The sequence below is a fragment of the Nicotiana tomentosiformis genome, chromosome 5 (assembly GCF_000390325.3).
Source record: "Nicotiana tomentosiformis chromosome 5, ASM39032v3, whole genome shotgun sequence".
NCBI lineage: Eukaryota > Viridiplantae > Streptophyta > Magnoliopsida > Solanales > Solanaceae > Nicotiana > Nicotiana tomentosiformis.
In genome coordinates this window covers 137,811,801-137,832,258 of record NC_090816.1, presented here as the reverse complement: position 1 = coordinate 137,832,258, position 20,458 = coordinate 137,811,801, and the positions used below count along the sequence as shown (strand labels likewise).

At 37.8% G+C, this 20,458-nt stretch overlaps 2 protein-coding genes across 7 annotated transcripts; one reads left to right on the top strand and one right to left on the bottom strand.

The window, feature by feature from the left end:
- The first annotated feature begins 898 nt into the window (after nt 1-898).
- Nucleotides 899-20,248, top strand: LOC104117955 (F-box only protein 8-like). Of its 5 annotated transcripts, XR_011408058.1 has the most exons (4): nt 899-1,052; nt 1,345-1,640; nt 17,488-18,577; nt 18,688-19,621. XR_011408058.1 is itself a non-coding variant. In XM_018778194.3 (3 exons), exons 1-3 carry the CDS (start codon nt 1,035-1,037, stop codon nt 17,738-17,740), a joined length of 567 nt encoding a protein of 188 aa, XP_018633710.2. In that variant the 5' UTR covers nt 899-1,034; the 3' UTR covers nt 17,741-19,621. The 5 variants fall into 5 exon arrangements, 2 of the variants coding, with proteins under 2 accessions (XP_018633710.2, XP_018633711.1); XM_018778194.3 differs by having other exon boundaries at nt 17,488-19,621; XR_011408060.1 differs by lacking the exons at nt 17,488-18,577; nt 18,688-19,621 and adding an exon at nt 7,236-10,379 and having other exon boundaries at nt 900-1,052.
- On the bottom strand, nt 1,923-3,700 carry LOC104109907 (uncharacterized). Of its 2 annotated transcripts, XM_009619291.4 has the most exons (3): nt 2,791-3,700; nt 2,582-2,700; nt 1,923-2,483 (listed from the first exon to the last, which is right to left on the bottom strand). In XM_009619291.4, exons 1-3 carry the CDS (start codon nt 3,143-3,145, stop codon nt 2,109-2,111), a joined length of 849 nt encoding a protein of 282 aa, XP_009617586.2. In that variant the 5' UTR covers nt 3,146-3,700; the 3' UTR covers nt 1,923-2,108. The 2 variants fall into 2 exon arrangements, with proteins under 2 accessions (XP_009617586.2, XP_018631021.2); XM_018775505.3 differs by having other exon boundaries at nt 2,582-3,700.
- Nucleotides 20,249-20,458: the final 210 nt, after the last annotated feature.

The window sequence follows — 20,458 nt, the reverse complement described above, 5'->3', positions numbered from 1 at the left end:
GGCTTGAAAGTAATCACAGAGGGAAGAGTGCAACAACCACCATATACAGAATAACTTTGGCAGCAATTGTGTATTGCAATTGGCAAGAAAGGAATTTGGTGGTGTTTCGTAGCAAAAGAAGACAACCTACAGGAATTATCAAGATGATCATCATCTTATAAGGATTTTAGGCTATTTGACATGGTTAACTGAGTAGAGTCGGAGTGCAAACCTGGGGTAGTCCAATCAGGAGCGGCTCAATAAAGTTGGTGGCCTAAAGCCAAATTGCATTAAGAGGTCTATTTCACAAAATTCATGTAACACTTAGACACAAAGAACTTCTGTTCTAATCAATGAGTCAATTAAATATGAGAAAGTAGCTAAATCAAAGAAACAGAGTTTGAAATTGGAAAAAAAAATTTCAAAGTCATGTGAAAGAAAGGAGGAAAAATTAGAACGGAAGAGGAAAATAAATATGCTACTAACAAGACGGAGATTTATCGCTCTTTACTCACTCATTTGTACATTCTTAACCAAATAAATAAATATTAAAATTTGGACTATCGCATAAGATATATAATACATAATAATATAGTATAATATTTTTGGGGGCCTCTAAAATTTGGGGCCCAAGGCAATGACTTGAGCAGCCTTACCCTCCAGCCGGCCTTGAGTCCAATTTGCCATTTTCTTTTTTTTCTTGAGTTGTATTCTCTTAGTTGGTAATAAAATTGCTTATTTACAAAAAAATAAAAAAAATAAAATCCTAAAATCGTTCCTATAATCTTGTGGTCAGATTCTTTCTTACAAGAAAGTGTAATTTAGGATAAAATAAAATAATAAAGGTAAAAGATCTTCAAAAATATAAAAGTAGCATTAATTTACAAAAGATTAAAAGAAGTGACAAAATTTGTACTCCAATATTGAGGACCCGACCCGGCCCATCTCTAATTATAAAAAAATACCTACCATTCAAATCAAAGCTCCAAACTGACACGAAAGGCAAATCACAAACAGAGGAAGAAATCAAAGAGTTGGTGAAGCCATCAAAGCAGATGGAGGTTGTTGATGAGGTGAGTTCTTTTGTTGAACACACTTTTTGTTTTTTTCTATGGCTAAAAGGTGTATAATTCCGTGTTTAATTTTACTTAAATTACTGTTAATAATGTTAAAGTCACACTAGAAAAGTATAACCAATGCATCAAACGTGTCGGAAATACTGAAAGTTTCAATTTTGTTACTATTTCTTTGTAAAATTTAGATAGAAGAAATCAAACATGTTTCAGGTTTATCTTTTCTAAACTCATGGTTGAAATGTCTAATATTGGAGTACTTTTAAAAAATTGTCTGGTTGTTCTAATCTAGGTCACGGCAGTTCACTTCCCAGAGGAAATACTTGGGGACATCCTCAGCAGGTTAACTGTGCGGTCTCTTCTTCGTTTCGAATGTGTTTCAAAATTTTGGAATACATTGATCTCCAAGCCTTACTTTAACGTGAAGCATCTCAATCATGCCAAGAATGATCAAAATTCCCAAAAGTTTCTTATTTGCCAAAAGTGCCCTAAGGATTGTATATTTTCCATGTATTGTTGTCCTTTATCCTCGGTTCAACTGGTTGAGGATGTACAGAAACTTGATTGCCCTTCAAACTCTAGACCAAGGTACTGCGAAATCAATTATTTTTACAATGGCTTGGCTATTATCACGGTTGATAATATTTTTGATGCAACGCCCATACTCTTGCTATGGAACCCCTCCACAAGAGAATCAATTGTACTTCCTAATCCAGAATTTCCTTTGAAGGGAGATTCCTATTTGGGATTGGGTTAATGACCAGTGTTTTTAAGCGCGAGAAGCGCAAAAAAGCGACAAGGGCTCGCCTCGCTTCAAAAGCGAAGCGCACGCTTTATTAAAGTGAAGCACAATTCTTAAAAAACATAATGTAAACCTTGCAAAGACACAATATAAAATTATAAATAATCAAAAAGTTCAAATTGTCAAAATCAAAGCTACTAAATTACTAGAATAAACCTCTTATTCTTCTACTCTTCTTGTTCTTCTTCAAGATTGTCAAAATCTTGAATTCCTCTATTATCTTCATATTGCTCATCATCTTCCTCCTCCCCCTCCTATTCCTCTTCATGATCACTTTCATCTTCATCAATTAGGGATAGGGATCGACTTGTAGTAGCCACACTTTTTCCCTTCCTAATCGAGCTTGAACTTGAAGTATTCCCCCTTAAACCATAAGGATTCTCCCCAACTCCACTAGCAACCGCAACATCACCCCAAGTGAAATTAGAATCGCCTTCAAATACTTCTTCATCTTCACAATTTTCGGGGACTCCGGTTAGCCACTCATTAGCCTCATCAATATTGTCCAAAAGAATTGGATCAATTAGATTGCGGTGGTTGTAGCGACGCCTCAATGCTCTATTGTATTTTATGAACACTAGATTATGGAGGCGCTTCAAGGTTAGTCGATTCCTCTTCTTTGTATGAATCTGCAAACAAGATGTGTCAACTAATTAGTAGGAGTTGGGACAATTGAGATATAATTTACTTTATCTCAAAACACGAAATAATTCTTTTTATTTCTCACGTGTTCAAAAACGCTCCAGTTCCTTTCACACCCGGATGAGCTACAAGTTAAACTTAGAACTCTGATGGCGAAAGTCTGTAAATCCGGAGTCTCTACACCATATTGGTCCCACCACTCAACTATAGAAGTGAAAAAAAAAAATTCAAGAGTTAATAAGTATAAAAAATACATTAAAGTTAGAGCTATAAAATATAGAAGCACTTGGTCACCTGGCGATTTCGTCTTTCTTTGTTTAATAGCAAGTCGGAGCTTAAAAAGTCCCTCAGCTGCCTTGTAAATAGCAAGCTGATCTACTATCTTTTCTTGCATGTCTTCATCTGGGGTCAACTTGATAACAACCTCATGGAATCCTGTCCACACTTCTCTAGCCAATGAATTATTCTCATGCTGATCATAAAAGAGTGACAGGTTCAGAATAAGTCCAGCTGCATGCAAAGGTGTATGAAGTTGCTCACTCCATCTTGCATCAATGATCTGAAAGACCTTTGCATATTTCTGCTCATCAGTGAATGATGCTTGAATAGCTTCCTTGGCCCTATCCATAGCTTCATAGAGGTAGCCCATTGGTGGTTTTTGCTCCCCATCCACCAAACGGAGTACTTTAACCAAAGGGCCACCAATTTTAAGAGCATGAAGGACATTATTCCAAAAAGAATAAGAAAGAATAATGCGTGCAACATCTTTCCCTGCACTTTGCAAATTTACTCTTGCTCCATTCCTCTGAAGTGAACAACTTTCTCAAATTGGATTTTTGTAAGTGGATACTATGTAAAGTCAAGAAAGCAGTGGCGAACCTTGTCTTGCCCGGTTTCACCAAATTTTTTTGTCCGGTGAATCTTCTCATCATATTCAATAACAAGGGCCGCTGAGAAATATAAGAATGTACCCTAACGCCCTGGCCAAAAACTGTAGAGAAGGGTTTTTCCTTGAAAATGTCCCCGAAGATTAAGTTGATACAATGAGCCGCACATGGAGTCCAATAGACATTCTTGTACGCTCCTTCCACCATGCCACCCGCTTTCACATTTTCACTCGCATTATCAGTGACCACTTGAACAACTTTGCTTGGGCCAATCTTTTCAATGGTGTTCTGAAACAAGGTGAACATTTTGATGTGGTCAGTGGATCATTTTCCCAGTTCTTGCCGTGCACTTATCCATCATAATGGAGCAGCCATACTTGTTCCACGCAACTTTATGTTCCTCCACAATTTTATTAGTCTTCTCCACTTCCTTATTTAGATAAGGACCTCTGATTTCATGATAAGTGGGAGGCTTCATTCCAGGTCCGTATTGACCAACGGCCTCAATAAAGTCTCCAAAAGTGTCAGTATAGTTGACACAATTAAGGGGAGCCCAACATCATAGACCCATCGTGCAAAAGCTCTAACTGCACGATCCCTCAAAATGTCCTTAGCAATTTTTTGTACATCTTTTCCACCGCTCTTTCCTTCCGGCTTCTTTGGGAAATAGCAATCTATAGGACCTTTAGTCCTACTCGTACCCGTCGATCCATGGCTGGAAGAGATTGCATCTCTTCCCCGTTTTGTTGGAAGTGACAATTCTTCAATATCATCATAACCATCATCATCAAGATTGGTCACCAATGGTTGATAACTCATTTGATTTTTTTGCTCCTTCTTCTTCTCAACAAAATTCTTTATTTCATCCCTCACCTCCGGTGGACATTTCGGACAACTTGTGACGTTTCTATCGCCACCAATAAGATGGAATTTAAAGCGATAAATTCCACCCGTTGTAATCTTGTTACAAAACTTGCATACAATATTTGTATTCTTCTCATTAACTCTATCGCCATATCGCCAAGCCGGGTCTTTATCTTTCGATCTTTGAGACATTTTGAAATCCCTATTAAGATATAAGAAAATACATAATCAAATAAACTGAAAATACATATAATATATATAATAATTAATTTTATAAACCGAAATACACATTAAAAAAATCAAATAAACTAAAATATAACATATATAATTTTCTAAAATGAAATACATATAAAATTAATCAAATAAACTGAAAACATAACATATATATAATAATTAATTTTATATACTGAAAAATACATTAAGAAAATCAAATAAACTGAAAAATATAACATATATAAATAATAATTAATTTTATATACTGAAATATACATTAAAAAAATCAAATAAACTAAAATATAACATATATATATATATAATAATTAATTTTCTAAAGTGAAATACATATAAAATTAATCAAATAAACTGAAAAATATAACATATATAAATAATAATTAACTTTATATACTGAAATATACATTAAAAAATCAAATAAACTAAAATATAACATATATATATAATAATTAATTTTCTAAAATGAAATACATATAAAATTAATCAAATAAACTGAAAATATAACATATATAAATAATAATTAATATTATATACTGAAATATACATTAAAAAATCAAATAAACTGAAAAATATAACATATATAAATAATAATTAATTTTATATGCTGAAATATACATTAAAAAAATCAAATAAACTGAAAAATATAACATATATAAATAATAATTAATTTTATAAACTAAAATACACATTAAAAGTAATAAATAAGAAGAATAAAAGGGGGGAAAAAACAAAATGGGTTAGAGATAAAAGGAAGAAGAAGACGCTGAAGTCTGAACAGTGCAAACTGGACTGTCAGAGTCTCAGAGATAAACGAAGAAGAAGAAGGAAGAAAGAAGGAAAAAGAAAGAAAAAAAAGCAGAATCTGACGGGACAAGAAGAAGAAAGAAAGAAGAAAGAAAAATAAGAGAAGAAGAAAATTACCTGGACTGGTCAGCAATGTCAATGAAGTTGAACCCTAAGCTTTGGTCGACCTCGATCGAAGAAGAGAGAAGAAGAAATGGCCAATTTTTGTCAATTTAGGGTCTGTTTTGTATAATAGAAAAACAAACCCAAAGTTTTTTTTTTAAAAAAAAGGGCCCTCTGCGCTTTTTTAACGAAAGCGATCGCTTCGTCGCTTCCTCCGTTGAAGCGTGCGCTTCCCTCGGTCGAGTCGCCTCAGGCAGCTAGAAGCGACACTAAGTCGCGTCGCGTCGCTTTTCTAAACACTGGTTATGACTCAACTAGTGGCGACTATAAGATCCTTATTATTCACGATATCATATATAATGATGGTTTCCAATGGCCTAGTGAAATTCTCGCGCTGAAAAGTGGTCTCCGGAGAGAAATTGATAAACATCCTTGTGGCAGTCACAATGTGTTGTCTGGTATGCATTCTTTAGCATTTGTACACCAGGCATTTCATTGGATTGGAAAAACACAAGGAAATTATTTTGTGGTTTCATTTGGTATTTCAAATGAAGTGTATGGAGAAATACCATTACCTGAGGAAATATGCTTGCTGAGCGACATCAATGTTGGCGTTTCAGTATTGGAAGGAATGCTTTGTGCTTATTCTACTTATGAGTCTCATCGGGAGGAGGGCACTTTTAAGTTATGGGTAAAGAAAGACTATCACGTCAAGGAATCTTGGAATGCATTATTTACTATAAGAGATTCCGAGATTTATGTAGTTGTTCCGAAGTATAGGTTTGTAGATGGTGAGTTGTTATTCTGGTGCATACACTATCAAGGTGGGACTAATGTATTTAGGACATCCAGAGAACCATCTGTATTATGGCCTCGAGCTCGTGGTCAGAAGGGATTTGCTTTTACGGAAAGCTTGATCTCTCCAAAGTTACTTACTTAGTATTTGCTTTTGTATGATGTGGCACTCTCTTTTTTAAGTTTAAGTGGTTAAACCCCCTACTCGTTTACCTATTATTCTTTGTCTAATCTTATATACTAATTGCTAGAATTAATGCACTGCCTATTCTTCCCTAGTAGTTTTAGTGGAACAACATCCTAGCTGGATTGATAATTAATACTCTGAATCAATTAATTTAATGTTTGCTGATTAGAGTTGTGAGTTGGGCTTAAGTGCTATCGTATTTTAAAGGATTTGTGGCAGGATATGTTAAAACTTTTGTTAAGTGAGACATGGTAGAGAAATTAGCCATATTTGTTGTGCAATAATGTTCGTCAGCAGTGGCGGAGGCAGGATTACCGTCAAGGGGGGTCAACAAAGGAAAAAAGTTAAAAAGTTTGTAGCTAGTGGGAATAGAACCAATGACCTCATAAAGTTTTTGAATCCCGTTGACCACTAAGTTTTACTTTTGGGTTGTGTCAAGGGGATTCAAAACATAATATATAGAGGTAAAAAATAGATTTTGCCTTACATATATAATGTAATTTTTTGGCGAAGGGGGTTCGGGTGAACACCCTTCCGCCCCCCTAAATCCGCCCCTTTTCGTCAGTATTAGTGGGTTCACTTTTAGCAACTGTAAGACTTACCTTTCTTTTTTTTCTGGTAAGAGCAATTGCAGCTGTCCCCGATAATAACTCGTTTTTGCTGTTGGTGCTTGTATGTACATGTTTTGATAGTCAAGGTAATTCAAGTTATGACATTTTCTTGGTCATTCATTTTCATGTTGAAAGAGTGTTTAACTATGTATGGGTGAATTTGTTTAGATATTATTACTTGAGGACTGTGCCTCTTTAGAAGTTTTAGCAAGTAAATATCATCCTTAAGTGAGTTGGGACGGCTGCTTTGTATAGTAGGGATGCGCGGGACCGCCGACGAACAATTAATCCAGTGTAATGAATCACACTGAAGGACAGACGGGGCAGAGGCACATCAACAGGGTAGTGCGTCCACCAAAATACCTGGACAACTTTGTGGTCCCTACCAAGGACAATACTGCATATTCCGTTAGAGATGAGGCAATACTAGAGAAGGGCACATAAGGAGGAGTCTACTATATAAATGAGCAGGAGACTAGTATGTAGGGATTATGCAAAATGAGTCTTGTCTTTTATCTTTACTATAGGTTTTGTTAGTTCGGGAACCTCCCTCCTTCTGCTAGTTTTTTTCTTCTTCTTTCATTGTTGCTGCTAATACTCAAATCAGCAGTAGATCCATTGAATCTGTAATCCTTTGGTTCAGAGTAATATTAGTTCATACCATACTCACACCCCAAGTAGAGTCAGTGAGCCGTGTAATAAACTACCATTTCGCGTGGTTCGAGGGCATTTGAGTCAGGCTGGCTCCCGACAACGCCTTGACCCCTATCCAATTTTTGTGAGAATTCTCTCTTCGTAGTACCAAAAAATGATATTCTTGTAGAATCCGAGTTTGTTGCTCCAACTATTACCAAACTAATACCTATTATGTTTATTACTTCCAGTGTTATGTTTGCCGAACTTTCAAAAGTTTTTTTCGGTGGAAACTAATGCTTCCAGTACCGGCATAGGAGCAGTGTTGTCTCAAGATCATCGTCCAGTTGCATTTTTTAGCCAGAAACTCTCTCCTCGCATGCAAGCGGCGTCCACCTATCATCGTGAAATGTTCGCAATCACTCAGGCTATACAAAAATGGCGTCAATATCTTTTGGGTCGCAAATTCTTAATCTTTTTTTGGGTCGCAAATTCTTAATCTTGACGGATCAACCTGTTAAGTCCCTCAAACATCAAGTAATCCAGACCCCTGAACAACAACAATGGCTTTGCAAAATCATTGGCTATGACTTTGATATTAGTTATAAACCTGGAAAACTCAATTCTGCGGCTGATGCCCTTTCCCGCATCCCTACTTTTCAATTTCTCTCCATTGCATTCACTGAATTTGCCTTGCTGGATAGGTTGCAAACTTTGAACATGTCTGATCCTACATTATTGGAGTTTCGGCGTCAACCTGAGAATGACCCTAATTCTCTTTCCACGAGGGACTCTTATTCTATCGCAATAGGTTGGTAATTCCATCGAACCAGGATATTCGCCATCTGTTGCTTCATGAATTTCATGCTTCAAAAATCGAAGGCCATTCAGGGATTGCTCGCACCTTCCATAGATTATCATCCAATTGTTATTGGCAAGGCATGCGTAGATGTCAAGAAATTTGTTCAGGAATGCCAAGTCTGTCAACAAATGAAGTATTCTTCTTTGAAGCTAGCAGGTTGCTTTATCCTCTTCCCCTCCGAGAGGAAATCTTTGAGGAAATCTCAATGGACTTTATCACTGGCTTACCCTCGTCCAATGGTCGCAGTGGCGGAGCCACATTGAACCCAGGGGTGTCAAGCGACACCCCCTTCGTCGGAAAATTACACTATATTGCTAGATAAGTTTTTTTTATATTTTATGTATATTTTCTATACGTCGAGTCCCCTTGATTTTTCGATATGTCTAATTATTTATATTTTGTCATCCTTTGATGAAAATTCTGACTCCGCCACTGAATGGTCGTACTGCGATTCTGCTAATTGTGGATCGACTCTCTAAGTATGGCCACTTTATTGCTCTGCCTCCTACCTTTTCTTCCCAAAAGGTTGTTGAATTCTTCGTCCAAGAATTTATCAGACTTCATGGGTTTCCTTCCAAGATCATCATCGACAGCGACCCTATTTTCTTATCTCATTTTTGGAAAGAAATCAACAGACTCCATGGTACTCAATTAGCCAAAAGTTCAGCGTATCACCCTTAAACCGACGTCCAAACTGAAGCTCTAAACAAGTGTTTAGAAATGTATATTCTCTGCTTCTCTACCGATACCCCTGATGCTTGGTCTAAACTACTTCCTTGAGCTGAATTTTGGTACAACACTTCCTTTCAAAACAGCTCCAAATTGACTCCTTTTGAGGTCGTGTATGGTAGACCTCCACCCTCTTTTATCCGATTTGTTGCTGATTTATCTAGTAATCCAGGTGTGGTGGAATCTTTTCGCCAACGTGATGAGATGTTAGCCCTCCTCAAAGACAATCTCAAAGTAGCCCAAGATAGAATGAAGCTCCTAGGTGAAAAAGGTAGGCACGACATTTCATTTGCAGTAGGTGATAAGGTGTACATAAGGTTGCGACCATATCGTCAACTCTCCATCTGACTTCAACGCTACAACAAGTTAAGCAGACACTACTTTGGTCCATTCCAAATCATCCAACGAATCGGAGAAGTTGCTTATAAATTGGACCTTCCTGCTTCATCAAGGATACACAACGTCTTTCATGTGTCTGTTCTACGCAAACATTGGTCAGCCTTCCCAACAAGTCACCCCAATTGACTTGTTAGACTACTCCTCTTCCAAGACTCTGCATCCCAAGAGTGTTTTGCAACATCGTGTAATCTCCAAAGGCGGCCATCAGGTTGATCAATGCTTTATTAGTTGGTCGGGACTGCCATCCTCTGAGGCTACTTGGGAAGACACTTCATCTATCCAACGCAAGTTTCATGAGATGAACCTTGGGGACAAGGTTCGACTTCAAGGGGATGGCAATGTAATGAATCCCACTGAAGGATAGACTGGACAGAGGCACAACAACATGGTAGTGTGTCCATCAAAATACCTGGACAACTTTGTGGTCCCTGCCAAGGACAATGCTGCACATTCTGTTAGAGATAAGGCAACAACATAGAAGGGCACATAAGGAGGAGTCTACTATATAAATGAGCAGGAGACTAGTATGTAGGGATTATGCAAAATGAGTCTTGTCTTTTATCTTTACTATAGGTTTTGTTATTTCTGGAACCTCCCTCCTTCTGCTAGTTTTTTCTTCTTTCATTGTCGCCATAACCACTCTCTCCCACACAACCATATTATCAGCTGCCGTCTTATGTCACGACCCGAAATTTCCACCTTCGGGGTCGTGGTGACGCCTAACATTTTACTTGCTAGGCAAGCCAACGTTAGAATAATTTTAACCAATTGTTTTACAATTCATCTTAATTAAATAGTAAAGTATACCAACAACTGGAATAATATTTGAATTTAAATGAACAAACCAAAATAAATGTGATGTTTAAATACCATCCCAGAATTGGAGTCACAAGTGCACAAGCTTCTAGAATAATAGAAACAAAGGTCTGAATAAAAATAAAATTGTCTAAAAGAAAGCACACATCTAAAATAAAGTAGAATGAGGCTTTAGAGCTGCGAACGTCGTGTATCTATACCTCAAATCTCCTCTGATAGCTGATTCCGAGCAAAATCTACAGTACGCCACTGGGACCAACTCCGGTATATGCACAAGAAGTGCAGAGTGTAGTATGAGTACAACCGATCCCATGTACTCTGTAAGTGTCGAGCCTAACCTCGACGAAGTAGTGATGAGGCTAAGGCAGGTCGCTTACAATAATAATAAGACAGATAAATCATACCAATAATTAAAATTATTTCAGTAGTCACAACCAATTATTTCTTTTCTCATTCTGTTGCGGCGTGCAACCCGTTCCCCCAATATAATCCTTCAATTAAATTCCGTTGTGGCGTGCAACCCGCTCCAATAATATAAACTTAAAATATAATCTGTTGTGGCATGCAACCCGATCCCCCAATATATTCATTTTTATTTTCGTTGCGGCGTGCAACCCGCTCCAACAATATAATTTAACAACTCTTAAATGTAATAAAAATACTTCAATAAATATCACATTCAATAAGAAATTATTAGGCAACAAAGCATACAATAATTATAATTTATTTAAGAAACAAGTAATGACAAGTAACAATTAATTATGGAAATCAGGGAGAAAATAGGCAATTTAATATTTAATATGCTAAATGTCACGTAGCAATTAAGACACATAAGTCAAATAAGCATGTAGCAATTATAGCATGGATTCAAGACTTAATATTTGGCAAGGACTATGAGAGAAACAATTAATATAATAATTAACTAATGATAAAGAAAATAATTTATGATTTCTAGATAAATGTGCAAACAATCAACTTGACAACGTATAGGCACTCGTCACCTTACCTATACATCGTTACACGTGGAATTCACATAACAAATAATTTCAGGGTTCTATTCCCTCAAGTCGAGGTTAACCACGTTACTTACATATTTTGTAATTTCAAGTGATCACTCGACCACAACTTTTCCTTTCGAATTATTCTCCAAATCAACCAAACCTAGCAAATTATTTACCAACAGTTCAATTTAAGTTTTAAAAATTATTCATAATTCGAAAGGGACTTAATTTAAGTCATTTTCGGAAAAGTAAACCAAAAGTCAACGTGGGGCCACTTTCGGAACCCGATGAAATATCACGGAATTCGGACACTCGTTCCGATACGAGTTCAACAATACTTTAATTATCGAATTCCGACATCGGATTATCTTTCTAATCCTAAATTTCTGTTTTGGAAAGCTTTACAAAAACTCCAATTTCTTCCATCTAAATCCGAAATAAATGATGAATATAAATACGGATTTAAGAAATATAATCAATATAGGATAATGAATACTTACCCAGTTCGAATTTGTGAAAACTCCTCTGAAAATCACCCAAATCGATCTCTAAATCGTGGATAATGAAAAATGGGACGAATCCTGACGCGTTCGCGAATCCTGGCGTCAGGTGTTCATCACGTTCGCGTGAATCCTGACGCGTTCGCGAAGAGCATGGCCTAACTAGCTTACGCGATTGCAAGCAAGTCCTCGCGTTCGCGATGGTCTAGCCTGCCTCACCTCCGCGTTCGTGAGACTGGGCTCGCGTTCGCGTAGAGTTGCCTCTGCTCCCCTACCCAGCCTATCTAACGCTACGTGTTCGCGTATGCCTGGTCGCGTTTGCAAAGAGCAACCTCTAAATGTTCCGCATTTGCGACTGAGGTCTCGCGTTCGCGTAGAACGATTTCCTCCCCAGTCTCAAATCCCTTTTTGCGTTCGCGTGAGTGGCTTCGCGATCGCGAAGCACCACACACCATTTGACAGTTGCAGCAGAAAAACCAGATTTTTTCCAAAGTTCAAAAAGTTTGTAGGCTATCCGAAACTCACCCGAACCATTAGGGCTCCAAACCATATATGCACATAAGTCCTAAAATCTCATATGAACTCGCTCGCGCGATCAAAACACCAGAATAACACCTAGAACTACGATTCTGACACCAAATCAAATGAAATTTTCAATAAAACTTAATTTTTTTTTATTTTAACAGCCGGACGTTCGAATCGCGTCAAATCACTTCCGTTTGGCACCAAATTTGGCAAACAAGTCATAAATGTTATAATGGAGCTATTCCACCTCTCGAAATCTCAATTCGAGTCCGATATCGATAAAAGTCAATTTGTGGTCAAACTTTGAAAATTTTAAGCTTTCAAACTTCCATTTTTTTGATAAATGGCAATAACTCAAGTTAGGGACCTCCAAATTAAATTCTAGGCATACGTCCAAGTCTCATATCACGATACGAACCTACCAGAACTTTCAAAATACTGATCCGGGTCCGTTTGCTCAAAATGTTGATCGAAATCACTCAAATGAGTTTTGAAGCACTATTTCACATTTTAATCAATTTTTCACATAAAAAATTTTCGGAAAAAAATTAAGGACTGCGCACGCAAGTCGAGTAATGCTGAAATGTGCTATTCGAGGACTTAGGACACAGAAATGAATGTTTAAAATTAAAGATGACATATTGAGTCATCACATCTTACCCCAATTTGCTCCGCCATTTAACTCCAACCTTGGACCACCACCATTTTCACAAAACACATTCGGCACTTTTCGCCGTACCAAATCGAACATGATTGACATACCCAAGTTCGATGGTTGACACGCTGAGAGTTGGTTATTTCAAGCAAATCAATACTTTGATTTTAATAACATCTTTGAGGAACAACGCCTGAGTGTTTGTCCATTTTATTTGGAAGGGGAAGCTCGTGAATGGTATCGTTGGATGCACAAAAATCGCCAGATTTATAGTTGGGATCAATTTACCAGAGCCTTGCTTGTTCGTTTTAGCCCTAAATCATTGGAAGCATCAGAGAGTTTATTGGAAAAACTGCAAATGACGTCGAAGGTGAAAGACTATTTGACTCGGTACGAGAATTTAGCTAATCAAACCACTGATGTGGTCCCGCATATGCTGCTCCATTGTTTCACCTCTAGGCTCCGACCAGATATTAAGAATGAAGTCCTTTCCTTTAGGCCCAAAGATTTAAATGAGGCTATCAACCTCGCTTTTCTACAAGAGCAGAAACTTTCAAGCCCAAATGCTTCTCCCAGGCCCACTTCTTCCTTCCGGACCAATGCCAACTCTTACACATCTCTTCCCAGGTCCAGCTTAATTCTTTCCCCAAACTCTACCCCTTTTCCCCCCAAACCAGCTACTCATCTGCCTAATACCTCTGCACCACCAGCAACCACAACGCCAACAGTCGCGATCCCAGGGCTCGGTCGTGTACCCTATAAGAAATTATCTCCAGCGGAGCTCCAACGCAAACACGACCTCAATCTTTGCTTTAATTGTGATGGCAAATGGGTCAAGGGTCACCGTTGCACCAAACCACCACAATTGTTTCTTCTCATCTCCGACGAAGAACATTCTGACCCTGCAGTAGACCCTCTTGATAATCCTTTTGCTGACCCAACAGAAGAATCACAACCACTTGAGGATGACCCTATCGCATCTATTAGCTACATGGCTTTATTCAGGGGCCAAATTCCGACCACATTGCGTTTCACGGGTGCTGTACATGGGAACACCGTTCAAGTCCTTTTGGATGGGGGTAGCACTCACAATTTCATACACCCCAGAATAGCCAAATTTCTTAAGCTCCCAATTGAAGATCCATTCAAATCTTCAGTTATGGTTGGAAATGGAAGTCGCTTGAGATGTTTGGGAGACGTCAAGGCCTTGTCTTTAACAATTCAAGACTACACTCTTACAGAGGACTTCTTTGTCATTAAGTTCACAGGTGATGATGTTGTTTTGGGTGTAATTTGGCTGGCAAATTTGGGCGGCACAGTTACTGACTATGTCGTTCGGGTCTTTGAGTTCCAGGCCCAAGGTCAACAAGTCATTTGGACCGACAATGCTGGCCTAGTTGTGAAATAAGTCCAATTGCAGGCACTTCGCCGGCTCCAATCCACAAACTCTATTTCTTGTTTCTTCCAATTACAACTAGTGTCGCATACATCTTCTTCTACCACTGACATACCACCTGACCTTCATAACCTTCTTGATGCATATTCTGATATCTTTGCTCAAGTCGCATCCCTACCTCCCTCTAGACCACCGAATACCTATCTTACCAGGGTCGACACTCATTAATGTGAGGCCATACTGTTACCCTCTTTTCCAGAAAACAGAAATAGAACGTCTCATTGCTGAAATGTTACAATCAAGTATCATTCGGCCAAGTTCAAGTCTGTACTCATCCCCTGTTTTGCTCGTTCGCAAGAAGGATGATACTTGGTGTTTTTGTGTTGATTACCAGGCATTGAACTCCATCACTATCAAGGATCGATTTTCAATTCCTATCATTGATGAACTATTTGACGAGTTACACGATGCTTGTTTCTTTTCCAAATTGGACTTACTGGCTGGGTATAATCAAATTAGAGTTCATCCCCATGATATTGAGAAAACAACCTTTCGCACACATAAGGGCAATTATGAATTCATTGTTATCCCCGTTGGTCTGTCCAATACACCATCTACCTTTCAGCTAGTATGAATTCCATTTTAAGCCATTTCTTCGCCGATTCGAACTCGTCTTCTTTGACGATATTCTGATAATACAATAATTCTTGGTCTGCTCATCTTCAACACCTTGAATTGGTGTTTAACCTGCTTTGCCAACACACTTTAGCTGTCAAACACTCCAAGTGCGGACAAACCTCTATTGACTATCTTGGCCATATTATCTCGGCGAAAGGCCTTCAGGTTGATCCCTCAAAAATCGAAGTCATCAATGAGTGATCTCTCCTTCCTCTGTCAAAGAGGTACGAGGATTTCTAGGTCTTACTGGTTATTATCGTCGCTTTGTAAAAGGCTATACCCAATTAGCATCTCCACTGACAGATATTCTAAAAAACAATATTTTTCGGTGGACTGAGGTCGAGCATGCCGCTTAAAAATACTTTGAGCACTATCCAGTGTTATGTCTGCCGAACTTTCAAAAGGTTTTTTCGGTGGAAACTAATATTTCCGGTACCGGCATAGGAGCAGTGTTGTCTCAAGATCATCGCCAAATTGCATTTTTTAGCCAGAAACTCTCTCCTCGCATGCAAGCGACGTCCACCTATTATCGTGAAATGTTCGCAATCACTTAGGCTATACAAAAATGGCATCAATATCTTTTGGGTCGCAAATTCTTAATCTTGACGGATCAACAACCTCTTAAGTCCCTGACAAATCAAGTAATCCAGACCCCTGAAAAACAACAATGGCTTTGCAAACTCATTGGCTATGACTTTGATATTAATTATAGACCTGGAAAACGCAATTCTGCTGCTAATGCCCTTTCTCGCATCCCTACTTCTCAATTTCTCTCCATTGCTTTCACTGAATTTGCCTTGCTGGATAGGTTGCAAACTTTAAACATGTCGGATCCTACATTATTGGAGTTTCGACGTCAACCTGAGAATGACCCTACTTCTCCTTCCACGAGGGACTCTTATTCTATCGCAATAGGTTGGTAATTCCATCGAACCAGGATATTCGCCATCTGTTGCTTCATGAATTTCATGCTTCAAAAATCGAAGGCCATTCAGGGATTGCTCGCAACTTCCACAGATTATCATCCAATTGTTATTGGCAAGGCATGTGTAGATGTCAAGAAATTTGTTCAGGAAAGCCAAGTCTGCCAACAAATGAAGAATTCTTCTTTGAAGCTAGTAGGTTGCTTCAACCTCTTCCCCTCCCAGAGGCAATCTTTGAGGAAATCTCAATGGACTTTATCACTGGCTTACCCTCGTCCAATAGTCGCAGTGGCGGAGCCACATTGAACCCAGGGGTGTCAAGCGACACCCCTTCATCGGAAAATTACACTATATTGCTAGATAAGTTTTTTTATTTTATGTATATTTACTATACGTTTGACTCCCCTTGATTTTTCGATATATCTAATTATTTATATTTTGTCACCCCTTGATGAAAATTCTAGCTCCACCACTGAATGGTCGTACTGCGATTCTGGTAATTGTGGATCGACTCTCTAACACTACTAGAAACACATGATTTTCCCACAGTAAAATCAGTGGGAAATTAGTGGGAAAATTGAGTTTTTACACCGCATTCCCACCGAAACAGATCACCCGAAAAAGGCCCGATGGGAAAAAACTTCCCAGAGAAGTAGTGGGAAGTTTCCCGCAGTTTTCCTAGCGAAGATTTAATAGGAAAAATAATAAAATTTTCCACCAACAATCCGCGAGAAGTATTATTAGTAATTTTTATTATTTTAATATATTAACCAAGGAAGTGATGGAAAAAATGTATGTAATGAAAACAAAAGTATGAACTTTCCCACCGATATCAGTGGGAATCATGCAAAATCTATAACTAAAAGGACGAACCTTCTCACGGATTCAGTGGGAAGTCTGAAAAATATTTTTGTGCATTGTGCTGCTTTTTATACTGCACCACCTACCAAACAAAAAATACAACCACCAACAACAAGCCTAAATACAATTAAATATTCACATACAAAATTCTGCATTTGTTCTGATCCATTTCATAAACATCCAACCAAAACAGAAATACAATAAACCAATAATGCAACTAAGCACTCAAATAAAAAATTCAGCATTCAATCTTATCCAATTGAATGAACTCCTCCAACGATTATTTGAAATTCCGCAAGTCCATATAACTCTCCTGGGATGGTTGGATTGGCTTTGCTTGATCATCGGTTGGTTGGCTTTCAATGAACTCCTCCAATGATTGCTTGAAAGTATTCTGCAAAAAAGTTACAACTATTATATGAAAGGAAAAGCTTTCAGGCTTCATAAAGCTAAATCGAGTTCAAAATCTAATAATAATCCTCTAACCTTTGATTTTACATGAGTGAATATGATATTACCTTTGATTTTACAGGAGTGAAAGCTCCTTGGACAAGAATGGAGGATTTGCAAAGAAGAGAATGAGAGAGAATGAAAGTGAAAATGAAAAGAAAGAAGAAGGGATGTACTATAATAGGAAAGACATTTCCATTGATTCACTGGGAATATTTGTGGGAATTGTCTTATTAAATTCATTTTTTTGTGAAATTCTTTTAACCTCGTGGGGTTTTTTGGACCAAAATTTAAATTTTGAATTTCCCACTATATTTGTGGGAACATTAAAATAATTTTTTATCTTTAGATTCCCACCGTTTTACTGGGAAGAGTTTAATAATTTTATGTAGTAATTTTTCTAATGTATTTCCCACTGATTCGGTGGGAAATAAATTGCACGTTTTTTTGCGCCAAATAATTCTCACCTATAGTCTGTGGGAACGTTTTAAAAAAAGGTAAAAGAAAACTCTTCCATTTTTCACTGCATCTGTGGGAACATTAAAATAATTATTTATCTTTAGATTCCCACCATTTCATTGAAAAAAGTTTAACAACTTTATATAGTAATTTTTCTAATGTATTTCTCACTGATTCGGTGGGAAATAAATTCCATTCCCACTGATTCAGTGGAAAACAAATTGCACTCGTTTTTGCGCCAAATAATTCCCACCTATAGTCTGTGGGAACATTTTAAAAAAAAAGGTAAAAGAAAACCCTTCCATTTCCCACTGAGTTTTTCTAAATTGCAGTGGGAACCGCCACTGATAATATAATTGTGAGAAATTTTCCTGGGAAATTTACATTTTTCTAGTAGTATAAGTATGGCCACTTTGTTGCTCTGCCTCCTACCTTTTCTTCCTAAAAGGTTGCTGAATTCTTCATCCAAGAATATATCAGACTTCATGGGTTTCCTTCCAAGATCATCATCGACAAGGACCCTATTGTCTTATCTAATTTTGGAAAGAAATCAACAGACTCCATGGTACTCAATTAGCCAAAAGTTCAGTGTATCACCCTCAAACCGACGGCCAGACTGAAGCTCTAAACAAGTGTTTAGAAATGTATCTTCGCTGTTTCGCTACCGATACCCCTGATGCTTGGTCTAAACTACTTCCTTGAGCTGAATTTAGGTACAACACTTCCTTTTAAAACATCTCCAAATTGACTCCTTTCGAGGTCGTGTATGGTAGACCTCCACCCTCTATTATCCGATTTGTTGCTGATTTCTCTAGTAATTCAGGTGTGGTGGAATCTTTTCTCCAACGTGATGAGATGTTAGCCCTCCTCAAAGACAATCTCAAAGTAGCCCAAGATAGAATGAAGCACCTAGCTGACAAAGGTAGGTGCGATATTTCATTTGCAGTAGGTGATAAGGTGTACATAAGGTTGCGACCATATCGTCAACTCTCCATCTGACTTCAACGCTACAACAAGTTAAGCAGACGCTACTTTGGTCCATTCCAAATCATCCAACGAATCGGAGAAGTTGCTTATAAATTGGACATTCCTGCTTCATCAAGGATACACAATGTCTTTCATGTGTTTGTTCTACGCAAACATTGGTCAGCCTTCCCAACAAGTCACCCCAATTGACTTGTTAGACCACTCCTCTTCCAAGACTCTACATCCCAAGAGTATTTTGCAACATCGTGTAATTCCAAAGGCGGACATCAAGTTGATCAATGTTTAATTAGTTGGTCGGGATTGCCATCCTCTGAGGCTACTTGGGAAGACACTTCATCTATCCAGCGCAAGTTTCCTGAGATGAACCTTGGGGACAAGGTTCGACTTGAAGGGGATGACAATGTAATGAATCACACTGAAGGACAGACTGGGCAGAGACACAACAACAGGGTAGTGCGTCCACCAAAATACTTGGACAACTTTGTGGTCCCTACGAAGGACAATGCTGCACATTCGTTAGAGATAAGGCAACAGCATAGAAGGGCACATAAGGAGGAGTCTACTATATAAATGAGCAGGAGACTAGTATGTAGGGATTATGCAAAATGAGTCTTGTCTTTTATCTTTACTATAGGTTTTGTTAGTTGTGGAACCTCCCTTCTTTTGCTAGTTTTTTTTTTCTTATTTCATTGTTGCTGCTAATACTCAAATCAGTAGTGGATCCATTGAATCTGTAATCCTTTGGTTTAGAGTAATATTAGTTCATACCATACTCACACCCCAAGTAGAGTCCGCGAGCCGTGTAATAAACGACCATTTCGCGTGGTTCAGGGGCATTTGAGTTAGGCTGGCTCCCGACAACGCCTTGACCCCTATCCAATTTTTGTGAGAATTCCCTCTTCGTAGTACCAAAAAATGATATTCTTGTAGAATCCGAGTTTGTTGCTCCAACTATTACCAAACTAATACCTATTATGTTGATTACTTCATGTGCTTATGTTGCGTATAATGTTAATACCGTAACAGATTAATTCCAACGAGTCTAAAACTAGTACTATTGGTAATCGTCTCTATAGCTTCTTCAATAAACACTGTTTTTTTAATCAAGTTTTGAATGATTTTCTAATCAGATCATTCCTGCATTTCGGATATGAAGTCTCCGTTGAATCTTCAGACAAAGGTGCTATTGAGATATTGGGAACTGGTTTCCTTTTGGTCTTAGTTCAGATAGTTTAAGTGCTTTACTTTATTAATTGAAGTATCTGATATATATTATCAGCTGGACTATAGTTTTTTAAATTTAGTACTTGCTGAGAACATTTCAATCTCTGTAATTATAAGCCCTCTACTTTGAGAATTGATCTGACATCTTTGTTGATTGAAGTATTTGATACAATTTTTAGTTATTTTCGAACATTCTTGAACGCTCTGTAATCCAATTTATGTATTAAAAACTATAGTCGTAACTGTTATATCTATATGTTTGGTTTACTTAAATAATTAATAGTACTATTTTTCTCTCCTTTTTTTTTTTTGGTTCTTTTTTGTTTTATGTTCTGAAAGAGGCTAATATTATTGTGGTTTTGTAGAATTAAGATACTTCCGTT

Coding starts and splice junctions, on each gene's coding strand:
- LOC104109907 (XM_018775505.3), bottom strand. CDS start 3,145: ATGGGCTACCTCTATGAAGCTATGGATAGGGCCAAGGAAGCTATTCAA. Junction 2,484..2,581: donor ACTGGAGCGTTTTTGAACAC/GTGAGAAATAAA, acceptor TCTTGTTTGCAG/ATTCATACAAAGAAGAGGAA.
- LOC104117955 (XM_018778194.3), top strand. Junction 1,641..17,487: donor CCTTCAAACTCTAGACCAAG/GTACTGCGAAAT, acceptor TTGATTTTACAG/GAGTGAAAGCTCCTTGGACA.